This window comes from Hippocampus guttulatus, chromosome 9, assembly GCF_054856545.1.
Source record: "Hippocampus guttulatus isolate MCC_2025c chromosome 9, RoL_Hgut_1.0, whole genome shotgun sequence".
In the NCBI taxonomy this organism is placed as follows: Eukaryota; Metazoa; Chordata; class Actinopteri; order Syngnathiformes; family Syngnathidae; genus Hippocampus; species Hippocampus guttulatus.
In genome coordinates, this window is record NC_141269.1 from 1,801,297 (window position 1) to 1,821,834 (window position 20,538).

General features: G+C 45.6%; 1 protein-coding gene across 1 annotated transcript in view; it reads right to left on the reverse strand.

Annotated features, from left to right (window-relative positions):
* Positions 1–1,463: 1,463 nt before the first annotated feature.
* Positions 1,464–20,538, reverse strand: part of lcor (ligand dependent nuclear receptor corepressor) — a 40,018-nt gene continuing 20,943 nt past the window's right edge. Inside the window, exons 2-7 of the mRNA XM_086121066.1 lie at positions 17,963–18,028; positions 16,361–16,440; positions 14,600–14,741; positions 10,874–11,251; positions 7,787–7,862; positions 1,464–4,202 (exon numbers count right to left, since the gene is read on the reverse strand). Coding sequence (XP_085977192.1) covers positions 3,089–4,202; positions 7,787–7,862; positions 10,874–11,251; positions 14,600–14,741; positions 16,361–16,440; positions 17,963–18,028 — 1,856 coding nt within the window. The 3' untranslated portion in view covers positions 1,464–3,088. The remainder of the gene's footprint in view (positions 4,203–7,786; positions 7,863–10,873; positions 11,252–14,599; positions 14,742–16,360; positions 16,441–17,962; positions 18,029–20,538) is intronic.

The following is a 20,538-nucleotide window of genomic DNA, read 5'->3' on the forward strand; positions in this document are numbered from 1 at the left end:
CGACGTGCTAATTACAAAATGGGCACCTATTCGTTTGGTCGCCGGTCGTTGTGAGTGGTCGCGAGTCGGAACCTTTTGTTTTAGACACTTCAAATGCTCGGCATTGTTCGAAGTGTGGCTGCATTTCATGCAGGACGTCTTCTCCTCGTTGGCCGCGCGCGCCTGCCAAATCAAGCCACGAGCGATTGTATGAACCAAGCTAGCGAACGGCGCCGGGGGGTCAATAACCAATCGGGCCCAGACCGTCTCACCCCACCCGCAAACAAACCAAAGCGGTGCATGCCACGTTCAAGGGAAACAATCAAATATAACACTTCCATACAGTACATTTACAGGCGTGAATTGTCAGAAATCTCACACATGGAAGCGTCCGGAGCTAACAACAACATTGAGCAAAAAAAAAAAAAAAATAATTAAAAAAACCCACAAAATAGTCGAGAGCTCCAGATATGACATAGGAAACCATTTCAATTGTGGTCGCAATACAGAATGTGTGCAGAAAGTTGTGTGCCATCAACAATTTGGACGTCGGTACAGGTTTGGAGCCCACCTTTGCCAGAAACCGAAACTGAAATTTGCTCAACTCGACCTAACCGGTTGTAAAGAAAGTGCGTTCCATTTGCCGACTCAAGTGTACACGAATGATATTAACGTTGCTCATTCGTGCGGTGTTTTGTGTGCAAATGAGATCTACTTAGTAGTCACAAATGAGTATTTTCATGTGCGGAAAATCCTCATCGGTGGGTTTCCTTATCATTCCGGTGAGCAAACTGCACGCTAGGGTGAGGGCGCGGAGCGCGCCTCGTCGAGAAATTGCAAGATCTCCTCGTATTTCGCGCACACAAAAGTGTCTATATTGGGGCTACAGGTTCAATTCTTTCCTCATGTCTGGGGCTCTGGACAAAAGACTCCAAACAAAAACATGTTTTTTTTTTCTTTCCATCCATCCGTCCTCTGAGGGATGTTTTTCCTGCCTCTTTGTCAGCGCGGAGCTAGGAAAAACCACTTCAGCCAGCCACAGCGGGAGGCGGATCTTAGTGGCGTCTCAGTGCGCAAAGGCTAGCTCCGCGCTCTCCCACCGCGCGAGAAAAGCTAGGCTACATGCGCAACCTGGCGTCTTTCATGTCCCAAAGTGCGATGATGTGTCTTAATAGTACGATAGTTGGGAGTGTCGTGGGTTGTTGTTTTTTTGTTTCGTTTTTTTTTTTGGAGAGTTGCGATGTAATGCGCGGCACGTCAGCTTAGCCGCAGCGCCGCTAGCTGTTTTTGCTAAGTAGTCTCGTTTGAAAACCACGTCTCAGTTACACCCTGAGTTCACAACCAGCAGAAAAGAAACAATTGGCTTCTATCAGTCGTAATAATTTATAATATATTAAATCTGACTATCAGCTAACCCCCCCCCCCCTTTCCCCCATCCCCGCCCCACTGCATATTACCCGCCCTCCCCTCCCCGGCACCCCATATAAATGCACATTGTCATAGTAAACTGCCTTTAAAACTAGAAATTGGATGGTGGAGCAACTCAGTGAGTTGAGCTTGATTCGAAGAGAAAAAGGAAAAGAGGAAAAAAAAACATCAGCAAAATGTCCTGGCTAAGCCCTGGCTATCTAGCTAGCGGTTAGCCGAGGCCCCGCTAAGACATTAGCATAGGAGCGGGGGCTCGTCGTGTGGATAGCAGCCGAGCTTCACGCCCGTCCTGAAAGGCCGAAGACTGCGCCGGCCTTCCACGATCAGACGCCGACGGAGGTCCATGAGGTAGCGCCGGCGCCGCTGCGGCTGATCCGCATTCAGATCCTGAGGCAGCGGCGTCGGCGGGCCCTCCCCGACCCGGCTTGTGAGACGGACCGTAATAAGTGCATGATGCGAGGGGCAACAATGCCGAGGTAACCTGGTCCGTCAAAGCGCCGGACCCAAAGTGTAGTGCAAAAGAAAGCAAAACCAAAAAAAAAAACCCAAAACTCCCCCCCCCCAAAAAACAAGAAAAAAAAAGAAGGAAACAAAATGATCTCACCAGTCAGTAGTTTGTCACAAAACTCACAAACATGCATCCCTGAATGACTTTTTGTGTGTCTTCTCACTCCGCGCGGAACTCGGCGGGACGTCGCGGGCAGGAAAGAAAAAAAGGTCTCGCAGTTAAAGCATCATGGCTACCTGGCAGGCGGGTTACGATTCACAACCCTGACGAGGAATCTTGACGGCGTTGATTCATACGCACACTGAAATAGTCACTTTGCAATTTTTAACCCCTTGCTGGCCCCTTTTGTCTCTTTGCCCAAATTGTAATGATCCCATGCGTCCGTGAGCCGTCGGAGTCCGGGTCCGCAGAAGAAATACGGGTAAGGGGTCTTGGTTTCCAAGGTTTTCCGTGTCGGGCATCGGGCTGACAAATTTCTGCGAATTTTCAAAATCGGAAAGACGCCAAGGGAATGAATGCGACTTGATGTTGAAAGTGGGCTCTCACTTGGGAAATGAAATCGGACTCAAGTCCAGGAGGCGCCTGAGCGAGGGGCGCCTCGCCTCACAAGGTTTTCCGGGTACGAGCCATCGCTTCGGTTGATCCAAAATGAAAATGAGCAACTTCGGATCTGCTGCCGCTCACGTGAATATGACCCCCCCCCCCCCCGTCCCCCTCTGCAATATTTTAAGATGGCGGTATTAAGGTAGTGTCATGCCCTTTGCTTACGGGCGAGGAGCGCTCTCAATTTTGCGGGGCTGCCTGCTTCACGTCGACACCAAATTTCAGTTTCAGTTTGAATGTGACACAATTACCCACAATTCCCAGTTAATTCCCATGCCAAGGCCATTTCCAAAATTGCCCAGTCCAACCTCTGGTGGAAATCGATCGGAAACTTCAACAGAAAATTTTCCAGCCCTTTGCAACCCGACTGGGGATTATCGGCATGCTTGAGGAAATTGTCGTTGTTTTGTCTCGGGTAGAAAAAAAAAAGAAGCTTCCAATTCGTGGTTGGTCTCCCAGAACGCGTCTCGGTTCTCATCCCCGCGTTTGTGCTCGGCCCGGATACCGCAAAGGAAATTGGCACACATAAAGTCCCGTGTTGGTTCCGGAGGAGTCCGGCGAAGGTTGCTTTCATTCGATGGGTTCCGTCGTCTCTTCCTTGACGTCGGCCTTGAGCTCGGCGGGCCCGAGGGAGGGGGCGGCGGCGGCGGGCGTGTTTTCGGCGTCGGCGGGGAACTCGGGGCCGGCCGCCTCCATCTTCATCATCAGCTTGAGCTTCTTCTTCGGGGGGTTCTTCAGCGTGCCCATGCGCTCCTTGACTTTGTACTCCAGCGTGCTGTGCGGGATCCCGTACATGTTCTGCGCCTTGGAGACGCTCATCTTGCCGCTCATGACCACGGCGATGGCCTCCTCCAGGATCTCGCTGTTGTACTGCCGATAGCGGCCCCTCTTCTTCCGCGGCTGCTTGGAGTTGGGGTCCCCCTCGGCATCCGAGGTGGAGTACGCCGGCCCGGAGGCGGAGTGCTCCAAGTCGGCGGCCCAGTACTCCGCCGCGCCGTCCAGCAGGCTTCCCAAGCTGCCGCCCCGCCGATTCTGCTTGGGCAGGATTGCCCTCAACTTGCGGCTCAAGGCGTTCTCGCCCAGTCCCCCGCCGGCGCCGGGCCCGATTCCGCCAAAACCGTACAGCTCCGAGGCGGGGGAGTCCCAAGAGATATCCATGCCTCGAACCTGCGGGATCTTCAGGTCGACCGGGGGCGAGTGGTCCCGTTTGGCGTCGTGGTGGTGATGCTGGGCCTTGGAGACCTGATTGTGGTGGTGAAGCAGAGAATTCTTGAAGGAGAAGGCGCCGTGGTGGTTGTGATGGTTCTCCAGAAAGGTAGGCAGGTGTTTGAGGTCTCCGAGGGCCCCGCTCAGGGCCCCGCTGGCCTGTTTCAGCTTCATCAGGCCCTCCAGGTGGGCCTTGCTGCCCCAGAAGGACGAGGAGCCCTTCTGGCCCAGCAGGGAGTGCGACTGACCGTGATTGAGGACACCGGCCGACTCCAGGCTGGCCAATGACAGCGCGGCGGGCCGGCCCAGGAGGCGGTGCTTCTGGCTAAGCGACTCCTCCTTGACGCGCAGCGAGTGGGCTAGCGGCGGCTTAAAGGAGCTGATCACGTCGTCTCGAAGGCCGTCCTGAAAGCTTCGCGGCGGCGCGCCGTCATCCTCGTCCGCATCTGGCGCGCAACGCTCCACCTTGAAGGGGTGCCTGCGTGGAGGAAAAACAACCACTCAGAGCCCAGACACACTGAGCAACACCTCTTCCGGTTTGAGATCAGGACGTTCTATTATTAAATTAATCACAGCCCACAACAAGAACCAATTAAACACCCAGTCAAAAATATGTCAGGGACCACTCTAGAACTCGGTCTAAAACGCAGTCACAAACCAGTCGAAACGGAGTTATGCCCTTGTTTTTCCCACTGACTCTGTTAAGGACCGTGCCAAAGACCATTTAAAAAAAAAAACAAAAAAAGAAAACTAAGGTTGTGCATTTTTTTTCTTTACTTTTTAGTTACACCTAAAGGCACAGACCACCCGAGACGCATGCAGTAGATACAAACTGGAGCGAAACAGACACCTAAAATAGAACGAATGAATGTATTAACAATATATTCTGCAGAAAAAAGTTGCTTGAAACGTTCACCAAGAGAAATGTCCACAAACACCTATTAAAAGTTCAAAAGCATCAGCGATCATTGCCGTTCCCGTCCCAATGCTTTTCGTTCTTGAGGCCCCCCCCCCTTTTTTTTAAATTGGATGTCAAATGAACAAGACAGCATTGCGGCGGCATGTAAATGTGTCTGCGGCAAGATGAAAGATGCAAAGTGCTCCTCCTTAAGTGCTGCCTGGTCACCATGGCAACAGCAGCAGCAGCAGCAGCAGGAGAAGAAGAAGGAACGGAAAGAAGGAGCGGACGAAGACAAAGAAGAAGAAGTAGATGTGGAAGAGGAAAGCCACGCTCGCAGCAAACGGTGAGGGCCGGAAGACCCATTAGCTCGGCCTCCGGGAAAATAATACGGGGCGAGCGAGGGGATACGGAGTCCACGTCACAATGGAGTCATCAGGAAGCTGACATGAAGAAGAGTCCACTCACCCCTCATGTACAGTGTGGTCATCATCAGATGGAACGTCGATAACCATTGCTTACATGTGCCTCATTTTTTTTGGAAATTCTACTTAGAATGTACCATGTCAAGGATCATACTTGGAATTTCTATTCTTGAATGTATAATGCACCTTTTACTACAAAGGGAAGTCAACGCCCCCATTTTTTTTTTCCAATCATAAGTTCTATGCGACCCAAAGGCGCCTAAACACGGCATTCTGATGAATATAGGCGTCAGCTGAGTCCTGAGCAACTGGGAGGTCATTTTCAGTCGACAGAAAGTGGCAAAATGGTCGACCCCTGCGAGCTGGCGAAAAAAAAAAAACGGGTGGATTTTTCTGCTTAACTCATATTCCACAAATGCAATATGAATCAGAATGCCGCGTTTCGACGAATGGAGGCGCAGAGCGCATCATACTGTCAAGAACATTTGCGGGTTGACTTCCCCTCTGATGCACATGACCTCCAAAGTACGATATTTACTGGGCATCATCATCATCATTCTACAGTGGACGGGCTGCCCCCCCCCCCCCCCGAGTTGTGCAAATCCGCAGATAATTGCCGCTCATTGAAATGCGCTGGTGAGGGAGAGAGGGGGGGAGAATTAAAAATTTATTTAAAAAAGAAAAACTCTGAAAAACATTCTATACGCATTTTACATTAAAAAGGAGAGAACGGGAAAAAATGATGTAAGAAATTTGGGACAAAAAAGTATGCAGGGGTCCACTGCTCTCAAATGAATTTCGATACACCTTTTGTACCATAACGTTTTTTTCTCCGTATTTTATTGAATGGTTTTAAAGTTTTGCAAGACAAGAGCAAATACACAGACCCAACCACCGCCCCCCCGCCCCCAAAATAACATTTTAAAAAAATCACACACAAAAGAAAATAATTTAAATCAAATCAAAACAAGCCAGGGAATCAATTTAGTCTGAAATGACATCAAATGGGCGACAATATTCCAAAACGGGGTCCCGGTCAATTCAAAGTGCTCTAGTTTTCCTGGAATTGAATAGATTGCTTGATTTTTATGGTGAACAATAGAGTGGAGTTACTCAACCGCAAGTCTCCGGACAAAGCTCGACGTGGTGAGCTACCCGGCGGGATAGATTGAGGGAGGACGGAAACAGCGGCTGGTACTCTCGAGTTGGGATCTGTGCGAATGGCAAAAAGCATATGTCCAAAACTTGTATCCTAGTTACATGGTGGTAGTTGTTGCTATTCAACCGGTAATGGAGCGTATTTCTGTGGATGGCTCGTGTAGCGTCCGGTCATGTTGCCGTTTCAGACAAAAGCAATCGAGCTGCTGAGTGAGCGAGCGCGCATGGGGAAGGGGGGTGGGGGTAGAGATCCATCCATCCAGGAGTAAATATTTTATGAGCAAATCATTAGAGAGTCCCACTGGGGCTCGGGGCCTAAGGGGGCCTTCAGGGGTCTTTGGGACCAGGAGACCCCTGATGATGACCCCCGGGCTGGATCTGGACTCGTGTTCTGAGGGCTTGTGCCGCTGCGTTTTTTGAAGCAGCACCGCCCCCTTCAAAAGGCAGACGCAAACATGAGGGAAGGTCTTCCTCGATGTGTTCCAAGCGACCCTGAACGCACCGCGACTTGTTTGCCATTTCCGTGTGTGTTTCGAGTGAGCACATCAGCGATGCTCAACCTGCTACGTACAATCGCGATTGGGGATGAGTCACGTCGTAAGCTTCCATTGGGCTCGCCTGCTCGCGTCCGTGTTTGTTTCTCACCCTGTTATGAATCTATTGGAACTGTCAGACTGAGTCAAGTCGCTAGCATTCAGCTAACGTTGGACATGTCCACGAGCGTCCGCAAATCTTCCCACAGCCCCGCTTACGTCATCGGAGCCACCGGCGCAAGCGGCGTGTTGTCAATTACAACTTTTCCACTCCGCCCCCGCACCCCCCAAAAAAAATAAATTGGTGCTCGTTTGGCGCCGAGGCTGTGCTGATCTAATGCTTAGCACGTTATTACGAAGAATGCGTTTGGATTACCGCCGGCAAAGAGCCAAGTAGGAGCATCATCATTACGTCATCGTAAAGCGTCCAAACCTCATTGCTTACGTCGACGTTTACCGAAGTGCGTCTGTGCGATTGATAATAAAAATAATAATAATGGTGATAATGCGTTGTTAGTATTTGCTAGGCAACTTAGCATAGCATCGATTATACTTGTATGGCGTATATAGTAGTCAGGGAGATGCAATCAAAATTTTGGTGCCGCCAGAGTTCCCCGCTCAACAGTTTGTACAAAATGTCCGCGAGTCCTCTCGCTGTGTCTCCGATCGACATGAAAAGCCCTTCCCCTTGACGTAGTTGGTGCCAGAGTCTGGCCCAACCAATCATTGGGGCCAACAGAAGCACCAGTTTCAAGCACCAGAGCTCGAGCCAATGTTGGCGGTGGAAAAAGAAAAATATGCTGCTAAGCTGGGCACTGGCTGGAACTAGCACGAGCGCAAAGCGCGTGTTTAAAACTGTAACACAGGCCTGACAGCCAAATTTGAAAGCTCTTCTTCAGACCCCCCAAGGCAGGCTCCACGCCATCATCGAAAAACCCTGAAACAGGCTCGCAGCAAAAATCGGTGACACGAAGCGTAAAACTCAAAACCTGGTTTCAAATCCTAATCGCGAGTGTGTTTTGATGGACAGGTGAGGCGTGTGCGTTACCCTTTGAGTCCATGCGGTGAGGAGAAGCCCTGCTTGTCATTCTGATTCTTTTTGGTGGAAAGATCCAAAACGCCATCTGAACAAAAGACAAACAAATCCGACTTACGATTATAATCAAGATTTTCTTGAATCTACATTTCTATATAATCAACTGCAAATTTACAACATTCAAATGATTTTTATGATTTTGTTTGTTTGTTTTTTACTGTGCGGGGTATCACAGATAACGTAAAAATAGAAGTGAATTCACTCACAACTGGATTCAAACGGCTCGCGTTGTAACTAAAGTGAACCACATCATAATTGAAATGAATTAGACTGTATTCAGGTTGGGGTGAATCGTGAGGGAGTGCAATTCAAATCAATCAATCAATCATTCAATCAAAATGCACAATTCCGGTCTGCCGGTAGGTTTGATGTCCATTTTATTTATTTTTTGTGTCATGATAAGTGAAGCCAGACATTTGTTTACATGATATGCTTCCGCCACATTTTGTGAATTTGTTCTTTTAAAAGACTCCAAGTCAAAGTGTTTATAGTCAGTGCGCGACTCAAATCCGAGATACATAAACCGTCTTTCATATGATTCTTTTTTTTCGTCAATCATATCGATTGCATTGGTAGTGTAAATGGAATGAATCAAACAGAGTGCGGGGTGGTGCACGCTAATTGGAAAAAAAAAAAATTGACATTGTTAAATGAAGACAAGCTCGCGGGCTGGCACAAATATGCTAATTGACTTTTTCATTGACATTTAACTGAGAGTGATTTGATTTAACGGGAACGCAGTATAACTTTTTTTTCTGATGAGTGTCCGCCCCCCCCCCCTTCAAAGTTCGTAAAACAACTTTGCAATCGTGCTGCGAGGCTGAGAGTGTTTCCATGGTTACGAAGCCGCATTTGCCTGACGGCTGGCCGGCTTTTAGCTCCCCGACGACTTCCGCGCGGTGGCTATTCAGTTGGCACCTCGTTAGCGGAGACGAGTTCTTAATTGGCGGCGTTAGCCAGAGGCACTCAATCAATCGGTCAGTCAATCGATCAATCAATCAACCAATCGGCACGCCGTGAACCATCATTTAGTGGCGGCGCGGGGAAGATCCAGATGCAAGCGGAGAAATGCGGCGGCACCAAATCGAACGACACCTGGAGATGCCGCAGATGGAATGCATGCAGTCCACTGATCATATCATATCATATATAATACGTACAATGATGAGTAATAGAATTTGTACATTCTGCCAGACCGTCTTACGCTTGAGGGCTTTTATGATTAGCAGTGATGACGCTCCAATGACAGTTCATTATTCTTTGTCTTTATGTTTTACAATTGGAAATATATGAATTCCAAAAAAAAAAATCAAACAATCCATAATTTGGAGGAAAAAAATACAAAAGGTTAACAAATGAATGCAATTAAGCTGAATTAAAAAACAATCACATTGATTTCATTTAAAAAAAATGCATTAGCAAAATAAAATCAATATGAAATGAAATACCAGAAAGATTAGTACAAATAAAACATTTACGCAGTTAAAAAAATTGAAAAGTGAATACAAAAATAAATGGTGATTTCAAAATAAATGCATGAAATGCATTTTTAGAAACTAAATAAAGATTTCCATTTTTTTTTTTAACTTTTTGTGTGAAGTGCTGTGATGTCTCTATGTTGCTGTTTTGCTTTGTGTGTTTGTCTTTAATAATCCCTCAAGTGCAGCTGACCCCCCTGACCCGCAGGCCGCAAGCTGGCCAGCCCTTAAATGGGCCATGTTGCCGCTATGCTATGCTATGCTATGCTATGCTATGCTATGCTATGCTGGGCAATGCTAATCTTCAGGCTCAGCTTTGAGCATTAAAAGGCAACGACAAAAAAGAGAAGATGAATTGACAAAGGAATGGGGGGAAAAAAAATCATGCGAGCAGCGCATTCTCTGCTCACATTACACGTAAAAACGTTATTAGCATTAAAATCAAGCATTAATAGGGAATCAACAATGATTTGATAAGATGTTTAATTCAAACATTCCTGCCAGCGGGAGGCCGGCCGGCAAAGCCCGCAAATATTTCCTTTTTTTCTTTTTTTAACGCAGGAAGCACTTAAGCCGCTTCCTAAAAGCCGCTCTTCAAATTACAAATTGAACGAGGGCGGACGGCGGTCACACTGCTGGGTCACACGGCGGCCCCCCCTCCTGACCCCCCCCCCCCCCCCCCCATGGTGTCAGTTTGATTAATAGGATATTTAAGAGCTTGATTTTATTTGCAGGCCACAAACCATTTTTGATACGAGGCATGAGTTTCACCCAGAGAAACTGCATAATTGGTGCATCCGAGTAAAATGGTAAATAAGCAATTTGATTAATTCATGGCACTTTTTGTTCCGTTTTAATTTTGTTAAATCATTTTTAATCAGTTTGTGTTTTCGCTACGGTGCCTTTTTATTGTTTTGATTTTGGTTTTTGAATGTGGTCAATTTGAATCTGTTTTAAGAGCGAGTTGGTTAGTTTTTATTGATTTTTCTGATTGTTTTTAGGGCTTGGTTTTATTAGTTTTTATTGATTTTTCTGATTGTTTTTAAGGCTTGGTTTTATTTTTTATTAGTTTTGGTATTTGTTTTAGGGGGTTTTTTTTGTTTTGTTTTGTTTGTTTTTTAATATTCTCAGAGTATTTGTGAGTGCAAGACAGAAAAAAAGTCACTGGGGTGTAACGAAGTAAAAATTCCCTAATGACTGGGGGACCCTTCTTTCTTCTCTAAATTAATAGCAAACTAAAAACTTTTAAAAAGGTGATCAATGAAACAAAGAATCGTCGTCAAGTTTTTGAACGTCAAATGATAATATCGTTTCAGTTCCTTTTTTTTCTGAAAGCGCTCCCATGTGCATTTTATTTTGTTCACGAAAATGTAAAAAAAACACATTTTGTTTTTCTTTTTACGTCAACTATAATAGTCTTGTGCCACCCACATAAAGATTCTGTTCCGCCGCTGATCTCCACATGAGCTGACAAAAACGAACAGCTTCACCAACGAGATACGTTTCGACAACGACGAGGTTTTGCGCGGCGGGATTGTGCCGCGCGCTGCGCGCAGCTCACCTTGCTGGGCGGGGGTCTCGGTCTCGGCCGGGTTCTTCTTGACAGTGAGGTCCAGCGGGCCGTCCTGGTCGGCCATGAGCAGCTTGCTGAGGACGGGGTTCTGTGCAGAGGCGGCGACGGTCGCGCCCCCCTCGGCGTCGGGGGGGCTGAGGCAGGGCGACGGCGAGGAGCAGGATGCGGACGAGGGCGGCGAGCACGGCGCCGGCAGAGAGCACGGCGGCGGGCTTTGGTCCTTCATGGCCCCGTTGGGCGGCAGCGGAGGCAGGGGGGCGTCCTGAGTGTTTTTTGAGGTATATTCAGCGGCAAACTGCCGGATCATTCGCTGCATGATCTCGCGAGCCACTAGAGGAATGTGGGGGTCCGACAAACTTGGGAGCTCTGCAGGGGTGGAAAGAGCGAGAGCAACAAGCAGATTCATTCAATATGCTACAATAGCGCATTAATCCGGCGATTATTTTTCCTGGATGAATTGATGAGTCGGATTTTTTTTCTTTTAAATCTTAATTTCTGTGCCTTTAATCAAAAACGGGACATCATTTCCAAATCAACCCTCTAAAATAGAAAAGGCCTGATGTGTTTCATGAAGTTTCATGAGGCTTCACCCCCCCCCCCCCCCCATCTTTGGTATGTTTTCATCTCAAATATCTTGAAACACGACATACAAAGTTTGAAAATGATCGGGTAAAAGCTCAAGGAGGAGTTTGTTAAAATATGACGGCCACAAAAAGCCACCAAATTTCAAAAATAAATACGTTTAGCATATGACTCCAGAAGACATTTTTGTCGGTCTTGGGCTGTTACAATTGTCTCTCAATTTTCAATGTTTGAAGCCAATCGGATAAATTCTCTCGTTAACATAAGAAAAAGAAGAATTTTTACTTGCAACCTTCGCTGAATAAACAAAAGACAGACTGACGTCTCTTGTGGGAAGAAATCCTCCGGCGGACAACGAACAAGCATATTTTTTTCCTTGATGGCGGACATTTAATCTGTGTTAAATTTGAGTTGTTTTATTTATTTATTTATTTTTTGCAGTGGAAAAACTAAAAAGTCCTAATCACCAACGCTGGGAACGTGAGCCGCATCCCGCAGGAATAATCCTGGTGTGATGCTGAAATAATCCCCAAAATCGCTCGCGAGATCCTCTTATCCCGCCCTTGATACCAGATTACCATGCACCATTTATCTGTTTACAAACACTCCGTTTTGTTTTGCACAATTTGGGATCTCCAACGTTTTTTCAGATCTGTCGCCTGTTTTACGAAGAGAGAGAGAGAAAAAAAAAGGCACATCCAGCGCCTTTGACACAGAACCCAGTCAAGGCAGGTTACTGCAGCATTAGTGCGCACTGACACACAGCAACTGTCAAGAGGTTTCTGGCCTCAAAAATGTCTTTCAGGCAGAGATTTGTAGATCAGATCCGGCATTTATCAATTTGTGTCTTTTTCACACAACCCAGCAAAGGCAGGAAATTGCCTATGCGCTTTCGTACAGCAAAACGACCTCCCTTCTGTAAAAGGGCCGCTGTGAGGCAGGTTGCTTGAGGAAAATTCAGTAGCCTGTTTCACACAGAGATGCTACGCAAATACCGCACTGGAGATATGCCTTTTATCAATCGTGCCTTTCACACAGAACCCATCAAAGGCAGGATTTTGCAGCAAATGACAATGACAGAGTGGAAGGGGCTACTGTGACGTGGGGTGGGCGTTCGTGCTCGAAAACTCTTTCGCACAGAGAATATTGCAGGTTTGGTGCACCTGTAATAGAAAATAGGGAATTTATCACCTTGTCTTTGTGTCTTACAAAAAACAACAAACAAACTGAGTGAGCCGCATCCAGTGTGAAGGTCGTGAATGTGAAGGATGCCAATTGTGTCAACAATCTCTTTCCAACAAAGACGAGATGCAAAATTGGTGCCGCCCTAATTAAAGATCTGGCATTTATATGCCTTTGGTTGGGTGTTAAACTTCACACCCATGTCTCGTGAATTTCAGAATCCCCTTTCCAAACGCACGCAGGCAATGTCCAATCTGCTGGATGGTATTAAAGGACATGAAAATAATAATCGCAGGGGTTTGTTTAATCAAATTTATTTTAATCCGTTTATTTATTTGGAGGCTGGCGTGCAAACAGCACAGCAGGCGGCCATCCGGGGGGCCGCCAAATAAATAAATCCGCTTCTTTGCGCATTAAAAGCCACGTAACGACACCGACAAAGTCCCATCAGAATGATGAATCATCGTCATTCTTCAACGCAGAAATGTTGTTTCCAAAATGTCCCGCATTATTCAGAAGAACGAGGGGGAACAAGGTGACACGTTATAAACGTGGCACTCGGATTCATCAATCATAACGTGATTGTTTCATTATCTTTTGCCATTCAAATTCCATTGCGAGGAGGTGACGGTGGATGTTAATTGTCAACGCAGACTTCCTGCTTTTGGACATGCACCTCGTTGACCCTTCATGTCCATTTCATTTCAGCGTCGCTTTCATTCTTCCGTTGGTCGACAACAAGGCAAAGTGCGCCCCGTCGTTTAAAAAAAAAAAAAAAAGGTTTTGTTCAAATTGGTTTCATTTCGTGAATCTGGCACGCAAATGCACGAAAAGAGTCAGGAGTTCGGCTCAGGAAAGTGGGTCAGCTCCCGTGGCCCACTTTCGAAGACTTTTACTTTGGTTTTACTTTCGATTAATTACGACTACCTGCAGGCAAAGTGTTTAATCTGTGTAAAAAAAAAAAAAAAAAAGTAGCATCCCTCAGGGTTTTATCCTTTGCCCCCTTTTTATTTGACTTTATTTTAAGATAAAGTCAAGGGTCACCCTACCCAAAACACCCAAAACTGACAGATATACTTTTTAAAATGCATATTTTTAAAGACAGTTTTGCTCAATTACAAATGCCGTTTTTAAGTGACCGCTGCTGAACGGCAATGTCTAAAGTATTTAAATGTAGACTGTATACTATGTCTTATTATATGTATTCATTTTGAGAGAACATATGACATTCACATCACTGTCATGTCATGATTATAAAAGCACCAAATAAATGTGAAACCAAACGACCAACAACATCTTTTGGAAACCATTTCTGAAAACGCGTCTGAATTGGCCCTCTTGACACAACGCCGCCCGCAACTAGGCAGCCGAGTTACCCTGCGTGAAACGCTATCGCGTCAAAGCCAAGAGGTAGGCCGAGCTGCGGTGAATTTTGCTCGGCGTAGGAGCTCAAAACATTGCAAAGTTGTTGACGCAATGGCTACGGAGGGTTCGTTTGTCAGGTCAAATTTAATTCCAGTCCTCCATTTCCGATACCCCCGCAGACTTCCAAAACAACATGACAGATACTGACATTTTAAAATGCCTCTTTTTGCTTTACTTTTTGAGATTTTGCCAACGTCAAAACATGATCGGGTCAAATGTTAAGACTGTTGGAATGGAACTTGTGCAACATTCAGACATGTTCAGATCATTAGGTCAACACCCAAAATTTGGAGCAACTGAAAGAGATGACAAATTCCAATATTAATCATCTCCATATGGGAGCAAAAATGATTACATTCGACGTGGGTGAGTCTGTCGTCATTTTCAGGGCGTGCACGCTCCTCATATTGGTTAATTTCCCAGAGGAAGGAAGCAAATTCCCAGACTTAACGTGCCTGGATGCGCTTCCGGAAAGACACTCATCCGCGTATTCCCGACTGAGGGGGGGTGAGGGGTGTATTGTACCTTTCCTGTGAAACACAGCATTGAGGAAGTCTTGCGCTTGTTTCTCCAGCCGGCTGAGGCGAATCTGTTCCCGTTTGGCGTCCTCGCCCTCCGACAAAAGCAGCTGGCCGCCGGCGACTGCGTGGTGGGCGCCGTGATCCTGCTGGAAGAAGCGTCACAATATTAGTGGCGCACGATTTGAGTCTCCGCTAATCACGATGCGCGCTTGCATTTGCCCATCTGTCTAAAATAGCCGCTTGGATCATCAAAGTAAGAGCCCCATACCGCCCCCCCCCCACCCCTCCCAAAAGAAAAAGGCCGGGTATGGATTCTTGAGACTTTTGGGCACATTTCTGTTATGATAATTTTGTGTGAATGAGGGAAAAAGGCTGTGTCCAGGCCTTTTTTTTTTTAAACAGACAGCATTTGCATGCATCGTAAAATTAAAATGGAAATCAACATAATACAATACATGCTGATTTGTATAACGCTTTCACAACAACGGCAGCTGTAACAAAGCGCTTAACAAAACAGTTAACGTAAAGTAAAATAAGAAACACAACAACAACAACATAACACAAAACACGGACAGTCGCGCAGTCCTAAGCACTTTTCCGTCACGCGCTTTGTTGTTTGAAGCAGTTTGAGATGAAAGAGGAGAGAAGTGTCCTTTAGTGTCCTTTAACCAGCGGATCGGAGACGTCACGCTCAAAATGTGCACACGTCGGCTACAAGCTAAGTTTCAAAGTCAACAAGAAGCTGTAGCATCCGTTGACGAAAAAAGAGATTGGTTCACTTCTCCTGTCCCGTGGAAATCCATTTCAATTCCAAGCGGCGACTCTCGGTTCCAAATACGCGCCGACGCTTCTCTCTCCTCATTCTCAACTTCAGCAGCCATCCATCCATAAAAATATACATAATAAATAAATAAACGCACCTTCGCCGATGCTCGGAGAGATGGACAAATCTAATACCACCCTTGTATTCCGGTGCTCGATATCGTCTTTTTTGCATTTTGCTTCATGCCAAGATTTATTGATTCTTCAATTGGAATCTGCCCTTTGTCTTGCGCCGTGAACACACGCACACGCGCGAGCACGTACGCACGCACGTTCTCCTACATGCTGGCAGTGCTTCTTGTCATCCGCAACGCTTCTTCGCGGGACAAAAGAGTGCACGGGGGGGTTTGTTTGAGTATATTTTTAGGAGGCAGATGGCTAACCTGGGAGGTCAGCGCAGGGCCAAGTCAGTGAACAAGGGACACTCGACAAGGACGACGGGAGCGTCTTGTTTGCTTTGTAGTTGCCTTAAGCGCCTCAGAGGAAAAACAAACAGCGCCGCGAGCCCCGGCAAATGACCGAGCTGGCAAATTTGGAGATCTGGTCAAAGTGCTCATTCTGAACCAACTGAACGCTCTTACTTTGGGGGCCTAGATACACTGTCAAGTAGCATAGCAACGGCTGCGCGCGGAGCCCCGACTGAGTCCTAAAGATGATTGTAAAAGGTTTGTTGATTGTTCAACAATGCCAATCTTGACAAGAACAATGCACAGTTTGCTCAACAATTGCGCAGCGACCACATCTGATGTCCCCCCCCCCCCTCCCCATATATGGTGTATATGGTGTTTAGTGAAACGCTTTGGTTTCATGTGTTAGTTTTACAGTAAGCTTCGAATAATCAAGTTGAAGCCAACACCTTTGAGAATTATGTAGAGATGATGACTATTTAAGACGGGCAAAAAAAAAAAATCTGTCCCGTGTCAACAATCAAGCTCCGGCTCACCTTGACTTTCTCAACTCGCAGGCAGCAGAAGAGACAGTTGTCATCAAACGACCAGTCGGAAACTTCCTCGGGCTCGCAATCTACAAAACACAGACAACTTTATTTTGAAGGTTATATGAGACAAGGTGGCGTTTCTAAATAAGTCGACTGAGTAAGAGAGTAAGGCGAGATGTTCACATCACTGTGAAAGGGTGTCATTTGACAATTTTACGGGATAAAAGGCTAACGCGCGTGCTAAGCGCATGCTAGCTGTGATGCGGCCCTAGTGCAGGGCGAAATAACTTTTCTTTTTAACTTTACATCCAAGTCACGGCGAGCATATCATCAGGCTGAATGGCCACCCGCAAAAAAAAATTTGAGTGCCGCAATTGAGCCGAATATAACTCATGAAAGTCACCACCGTTCTTAGCCCACAAGCAGTGACGAACAAATGTTTCAAAACCCTAAAATTTAGCGTCATCTGTTGGACGTGCTTCAAATTATTTCCGAGTCCAAAAAAAACACTCAAGCAGTTTGGATTTTGAAGGACCACTGGGGAAAATGGCCTCTCTAGTGGCCACCTTCCAAGGCAGACTTCCCGTGTCTTTTTGGGTGTCTTGACAAAAAAAAAAAAATTGTGGGTCTACTCATGGTAAAAAAATTCCACGTATTCGGGGGTGCAATTTTCAATAGCAAACACAAAACGTGGTCAATGATTCCATGCTGTTTATACGTTCAGCCATGAGCTTTCTTCACACAAACGTACCGATATTATTCTTTTGTATTGCTTGTGGACTTATTTTTGCCCTTCTACCTCATTTAACATGTTTCTACGAAGAAAAGTAAGCCACACAACATGTCTTCGCTCGTAGTGTAAGAATAACAATGCTATATTACACGCCGTTTAAACGGTTAGCCATGAGCTTTCTTTGTACCCACGTACCATTATTGTTTTGTGCAGTAAGTAGCTAAACTCTTTCGCCGTGATTAACGCACAGAAAAATAAGTGCACGCTTGTCCGTGATAAATACAATACAATACATGCTAATTTATATAGCGCTTTCAAAAAAAAAAAAAAACTGAGGCTACAGTGTGGCGCTAAACACATTTAGCCATGAGCTATGATTGTGCAGACATCTATCCATTCATCAACAATTGATATTTAGTAGTTATCCAAGGTCTTTTTTTTCCTTTAGGAAAGGAAAAGTTAAATCATATTAGCCCAGAACAAGAAGGATGTTTTGAATTTGGTCAATTGCGAAATGCGTTCAGAAGTAACAATGACATCAAACGCCGTTTAAATCGTTAGCCATGTGCTTTCTTTGTACGGATGTAATAGGGTTGCATTTTTCATGATTTTTTTATTTCGTTTTAATTTTTGCCTTTCAAATGCAAATTTTTTTTAGGGGGTTTGTTGTTTTTCATTACACCAGCACAGTCGCGGTTCTGCACCCAATTGACCTATTTTCGGATTTTTTACATTTTCAACAATTTCTTTGCACAGGTTGCCATCTGCACTTGAAGCATTTTTTTTTTTGTGGACATTTGACTTGCCCATATACCTGTAATAACAAATGCCAGAATGAGTGTATGTGTGTGTGTGTGTGTCTGTGTGCATGTTACCTTGGAAAAGCGTGCTATCTTTGACTACTCCCGGCCCAAACAAGCCTTCCAGGATGCTTTCAAAACCTGCGAAGAAGAGAAGTCAGGTTAGCGTCCACATCATGTGACCACATTCTTACAAACAATTTGCTGTGTGTGAATATATACATTATAGGTAGGCGCGCGCGCGCGCGTGCGTCTGTGTGTGTGTGTGTGTCCAAAGTCTTTGTGCGGCTCCTGCAAACTGACGATAATGATTATTAAAACACAGACTGCGTCATTGTCAAGGCAGACTGACACACACTCATTGGCGACAATTACTAGACAGGCACACACAAAATGCCAGAGAGGTTTTGCCGGAACATACACCTGCCAAAATATCTATAAAGACAAGCCTGGAGCTTATTATAACTCACACACACATGCGCGCTTTGCACACACTCACACACACGCAGTCTTTCTTCTCTTTAGAGCTAACACACTAGTGCGCTAATGTCACTCACTTTTTATTAACTGTAAACATCTTGCTACGGCTGTTGCCTAGCGACCGCATACAGTCCAACATAAATACATGAGACGGCGACCCAGCGTGCCCCGCCCCCCAAAATATCCACCCACAACCCCCCCCCCCCCCACCGTCGCCGGCCGCCCCTCCCCCGCCACCTCAACCTTCCACCGTCGAGAAATGAAAGCGGAGGCAAACAAAGACGCGTGTGTCGAAATGCAAAAAGGTTCCTCAAATGCGCACAGACACACAGCTTGTTCCTTATTAATAAACCAAAATAATAAAACATTTTAAAAAAAGAAAAGTTCAAAAGGATGCTGACAAACGTGTCAACTTGTGTCCCACAACCGGATATGTACAGTCTGCCACAAAATCTATTTGTGCGGTTCGGTCCCCAACAGTACCAGGTGTGGCTTTCCAAATCATGTCCAATCAGCCAGTGCTGTTTTCGTTGACAATGACGATGATTACATTATTTCCATTTGCGTCCTTTTTTTTTTTTTTCCTGTGACGACCACAAAACGGTGACGGACTAACCGTGGCTCTTTGATGACGAAACGATGACAAGAGGATGTGTGACATCTCCCACCCCCCCCCCCCCCCCTGTGCAAACAACACGAACAAAATGATGCGTTCAAGAAATAGCCACAACCCCTGATCAGCAACCCACAACAATAAACCACACATAACCCAGATTGTTACAACAGAGTATCTTGTGCATTTGATGCTCGTCAACAATCAGGCCAAAACGCCCCGCAAATGAGCCGCTCATCTTAGCTGTTGTGCTAACGTCACATGAGCTGATGTGTGTTAGCTACGGTTATGTCGTGAACATGCTGGGGATATTGGGCTGGTGAGAGTCGAAATGTAGGAGAACGTAGCCTTTTCGAGGTCTTGCCGTCCCCACGTGACAAAATAATGTCGATAATCAAAGTATTTTGGGACACTGCTTGAAGGAAGATCAAATTAAATATGGTATTTTTGTTTTGCTTGATTTGATAGTTAAAGCCTATCTATTTTTTTTTGTCATGTACTATTTTGTCAAAATCATGAAACTTATCGGGAAAATCATGAGATATTAATGTTATTAATGATCCAAAAATGGATTTAAACTAGTTTTTGTTGACTACAACTCTTTACACGTCTCATGAGAAGAAAAAAAGCATAAATAAATAAATCATTTGTATTAAATGTCATGGACAAACGGGACACCGCGGGGTATTACAATGGGATGTGATTGGCCTGATCAGATAACAGCCAGGCATAGGCAAAAAAAGCTTACCCATGTAGGTCAAACACACACACGTGCATATGTGTGTGTGTGTGTGTGCGTGTGTGTGAGTGTGTGTGCCCGTGCATGTACAAGTAGTACAAAGCTGTCACTTCCTCTCACTTCACAGTCCGACGGCACTGTAACACACACACACACACACACACACACTCGCACATATGTGGACACGTAGACAAACAAACACAAGCAGACATCAGGAAACTTAGATTTCTACGTGCAAGGAGGAACTCGCAAGGCATGCGGACGCCACCCAAATCCACCCAAAACACACGCGTGTGTACGGAAGCACGTAGATGCACACAGCCATGCACAAGTATGTTAAGCACGCGAGCAGAACACGTCATTTGTAGTGCAAGATCATCGGAACTGTGCTAGTTTTCTTATTTTGGGGCAGCAGCGAGGGCTAGGGGGAACCTCACAATGTGCCAAAGGCTCAAAACTAACCAATGAAAAGAAGAAGAAAAAAAAGAGACTACTGTAATTGAAAATCAAATCAAGCAAGAAATTAACTATTGCAACTAACCAACGACTTTGCAACTAGATGAAATGAAGGATATACTTGAAGTAACAAATTAACATAACCGCTAAAAAAATAACCATCGTAACTGACAGCAAAAAGAACTGTCTCTCCGGAAGAAAAAAGATAACAATAATAAAATAAAAAAAATCATAGCAAACGGCCTGGAATTGAGTAACAAAATCGCTCTTATAACTTTGTGGCAACTGAAGTAATGGGCGAACTAACTTTTGAAACCAACAAACGTAACTGTTGTAGCTTATAAACGAATGAACTACTGATGG